We start from the raw sequence: 4,394 nt of genomic DNA, 5'->3' as shown, positions 1-4,394 counted from the left end.
GACACAAGAGAGTGACAATGGATTGTTTGTTATATAACAATGACAATTGTTGTAAAATAATACTTAAGCAGCACACTATGCACGTTGGACACACATGACACAACATGTTGCGGCCCACAAGTCAAATTGACAATGACCACTGGGTTGAAGCAATTACTGTTAAGTTTATTTTAATAAAATTTACTAAGATCACGAAAACCAGAAGGAAGTTGTTTCATGTCTTTTTTGTTTTACAAGAATGGGGGAGAGCAGAACCCTTGACGCCTCCTGAATACACCACTGGGTTAAAGAAATATTGATAAATAACTTATTTATCCTCGCATAGCAGGGCAAAGAAATGAATGCCAAGAAGTTTCTTAAACTTTACGTTGTAAATGTAAATTATCGCTTCAACTTTTACCACAACTTCACAAAATAAACACAAAGATATTCATATTTTGTTGATTGTTTTTATTGCAGATTATTTACAAGCAACAACAACTAACAATAATTACTGAAGCAGTGTTTGGGTTTTATCCGCCAATAAGCATCAAAGAGTATACCAGGGCAGCTAAACATCAAACAGTGTACCGTCTCACAAATTATCTCCGAGCAGAAACACAAGTTTTTTAATTTGTTGCAACGGCAACAAAACTGGATTTTCTTCAACGGAATTTTTTCTTTTCCGTGTTTTCGGTTTCACAACGCTTGATGCTGATTGGTCGGTTGGAGCACGCTGTGCTCGGATTGGTTGAGGTTTTAGCCTCGTAGCAGCTTGGTTTTTCACGGCAGTTTGCTGTGTTTTGATTGGACCAGAGGTTGCTTTTAATTTTAGTCTCGAAGAAGTCGTGGTTTTGATTGGTGGTTTCATTTTGGGGAGAATTCCCGTTTGTTTGGGGGGTTTCTTCACCCCTTGTGGGCGTGGCTTCTTAGTGGGCGTCGACGTAACCCCGCTCGTTAAACCCTCCAACCCTTGCAAGAAACTAACCTCACTGAAATATATTGATTTTTTTATTTAGATGTATTAAATTAAAATAATTAAAAATATATTTGAATGTTGTTACAACTTAATGTAAAACTGATTTCACTTCATTATAAATTTTGTTGCTACCTAAAAATTAAACTAATTTTGCCGATAAATAGAAGGCCGAGTTTTATATTAAGTTCGGGTAAGATGGTTCAGCAGGTTGAGGCAAGATGGGACATTTTTTCATTCACTTTCATTGTCACATTTGGTGGTAAACAAAGAATTTTTACAAAGTTAAACCGTATTCTCACAGCCCTGAACAATATTATGTGCTAATAGTAACCATCTTACCCCACAGCACTATGGAATAATAAAAAAATTAAATATATTTTTATTAAAAAAATCCAATATGATAATAAATATGTCACCGAGTCGTCCTGGAGAAAATGCTTCCATCTAAAGTCGATGAAGTTGCAAGATAACCGACGGGATCACGACCGCTCGTTCGTTGTCGTTTGAACGCTTCGCTCTGTTGTGTATGTTATGTATGGGGGGTTGGGTTTGGAATCATTTTCAAGAATAAGAAAATTAAAAAAATAAAACCTAATCATTTTTTTGGAAAAATATTTTTTTAGAATAGATATAACTTTATCTGGCAAGCGCTGTGGCAGAAGGATTAGTATGCCCGCCTGTAGCCTAATGGTTACGGGTTCAAGGCTTGATGCTGCCACCAATGTGGGAATATATATACTTGATCAAGACATTTAACAGCAAACCCTAATTATGTCTCGTTGCATATGGGAGGTCTCGGTCCAACTAAAATCTCGTTCACACACTAAATAACAAACAAACCTGAGTTTTTGTTCTTCTTTCCATTTCGTTTTGAATCGAAACCAAACGTTTGAAACCTTGTTTGCTGCTAAGCATGGATGCCTGGGGGAATTGTTAATATCATTATTGTTTTATATTTTTTTATCTTCTAATAATTTTGTCACAGCTTTTTACCATTCTTTTTACAATTTTGTATCTTTTTTATAACTTTTAAAAACTGTTTTTTTGTATCGTTTTCATAATTAATATGTTTTATATTATACAAACTTTACCTTGGCTTTGTCAGTGTTCGCAGCAAACAGCAACAAAAGTTGGCAAGCCGCCACGAACACCACCCTCGGTCCTTTATCTCGTCCCCCTCGATCCTGGAACTTTGATAAGATGTCTATGAAGTCATCGATGCGTGACGATATCGCCGAGAATGTTTCGTCTGATGTTTCAGGGCACTGTGGGGGGGGGTTAAGATTAACGAAGTCTAGGGGGGTAGGAAGTGGGGCAACCAGTAAAAAAAAGGGGTTTCAAATAAATAATAATAATATATATATATATAATGTATGGGCGGCCAGAAAATAATAAATAAAATTTTAAAATTACTATTTTTGAAGTGTTTTAAAAAGAGCAGGGTTATTTATAAACACCTAACAGCAGAGTAAATTCAAATGTAGGTGCTAAAACAAAAGACGGAATAATACCAGCACAAAAATATCACAATATAAAATGAAGAACAAATTTTAATTTAAATTAATCCACATGGAGCAAAAAATCAATTAAACAAAATATAAACCACAAATTAGAAATGACCATATTTCTACATTAAAATAACCCTAATAAAATTAAATCAACTGAATCACAAATGACATAATGAAACAACAAGTACATACCTTAGCAAGATTAGTGAATATTTTAATACATTGTTGGATGGTGTTGTAACTATGTATGTCTCGCCTGCATAAAGTCATGATCCGAATCAATACAAAATGTCCGCCTGCGTTGACGATTCTTGCGCAACAAACGCCCAACAATGACGACAATCGCTCTGTGGTGACAATGGTTTCATTATGATGTCATAATGGGTGATTGTTTAATAATAAAAAATAATAATAATAAAAAATAAAAAAATATTTAAAACAAATTTTTAAAAAAATGAAAACTTTGTAGGGAAACTTCCACAGTAAGAATAAAATAGTTGTTTAAATTAATTTAAAAAAATTAAAGTTAAACGGAAACATATATTATACAGTATTTCTAAATATTATAGAAAATAAAATTACATAAAAATTGCATGATCACATTGTAACTCTCCTAAAGAATACAAAACCACCCCGTTGTAATTTTAAGGTTATTTATAAAATATGACAAATATATACAAAAAAAAAATTAAAACAAAACTAATTAATTTTAAACTTAAATTAAACAAGCAGACTCACCGAGCGACACGAGCGTTTTAAGCAATTGTTCGAACGTAATGTTTGAATTGAACAAGATCTCTAGCGCCACTGTGGTTTGGTGGTGGATCGTTAACTCCGGATTCGACTCGGCTTTCTTGCTCGCTTCCTTCACTAGGTGGCGACGATAAGCAGGGTATTTTGCGATCGAGAGTCGTCGGGAGTGAATCCTTTGTTTGTTTTTTATAAATTGTTATTTTTATCATTTAATTTATGATGGTAGAGTGGGGTAAAACGGGACAACTTTAGCACATAATATCCAAATATTCTGATCGTGTTTTAAACAATTACCAACGGTCAGTGGGAGTCGTGAGGATACGGTTTTACATTTCTTTGAATGTTCTTTGTTTACTATCAAATGGGATAAGAAAATAGAATGAATAGGTGTCCCAACTTACCCCACCCTACTATAAGTGTATACCATATATCTAACGTATACGACAACATTTACAAAGTTTATATAGTTCCATTATTTGTTGTTAAAAGTAAAACAAAGAAACAACATACCCCCTTGCAAACATAGAAACAACATACCCCCTCACGAACATAGAAACAACATACTCCCTCGCAAACATAGAAACGACATACCCCCTCGCAAACGCTTGTATCCGCATGATCGCCCACAGTTTACGCTTGGCTAACTTCCGAGCTAACCAACCACGCGCGTAACGTTGAATGGTTAACGTTGAATCGATCTTTCTTCGTAGTAATCTGGGCGATGGATAATAGTTATACACCTCATGCTTATTGTCCCGTATTATATATTGGTGAGGACATTCTTTAGCCCAACATCTAGCCCACTTACATGTATAAGAGAATGAATAAATGTAACTTATTTATCCTCGCATGGTGGGGAAACGAGTGTTCTGTTTCATACACCTCGTGCCCACTTACAAGTTACCAAGTATACTTTGTGGGTGATTGTTTTTATATATGGCTGATAATTTGGACAACCCATTAGTGACCACTGGGTTGAAGCAATTGCAATTAAGTATATTTTCCAAGTATATTTTCCAACAACACATACAACCACAATGGTAGCACCATCGAGCCTTGAACCCGTTACCTCTGGTCTAGACACAAGAACTCTAACCAATGTATCATAGACACAAAGATGTAAATAAAACTAATAATAATTTTGGTGTGTAAACATCATTAAAAAGACTAATAAT

At 34.6% G+C, this 4,394-nt stretch overlaps 1 protein-coding gene across 1 annotated transcript; it reads right to left on the bottom strand.

The window, feature by feature from the left end:
• Positions 1-429: 429 nt before the first annotated feature.
• Positions 430-3,965, bottom strand: LOC100187291. The gene is made up of 7 exons (XM_002124411.4): positions 3,811-3,965; positions 3,205-3,392; positions 2,659-2,813; positions 2,050-2,223; positions 1,799-1,879; positions 1,375-1,475; positions 430-971 (listed from the first exon to the last, which is right to left on the bottom strand). Exons 1-7 carry the CDS (start codon positions 3,834-3,836, stop codon positions 575-577), a joined length of 1,122 nt encoding a protein of 373 aa, XP_002124447.2. The 5' UTR covers positions 3,837-3,965; the 3' UTR covers positions 430-574.
• Between the last annotated feature and the right edge of the window lie 429 nt (positions 3,966-4,394).

This window comes from Ciona intestinalis, unplaced genomic scaffold (assembly GCF_000224145.3).
Source record: "Ciona intestinalis unplaced genomic scaffold, KH HT000132.1, whole genome shotgun sequence".
Classification (NCBI taxonomy): Eukaryota; Metazoa; Chordata; class Ascidiacea; order Phlebobranchia; family Cionidae; genus Ciona; species Ciona intestinalis.
This window is presented reverse-complemented; position numbering and strand designations above follow the sequence as displayed.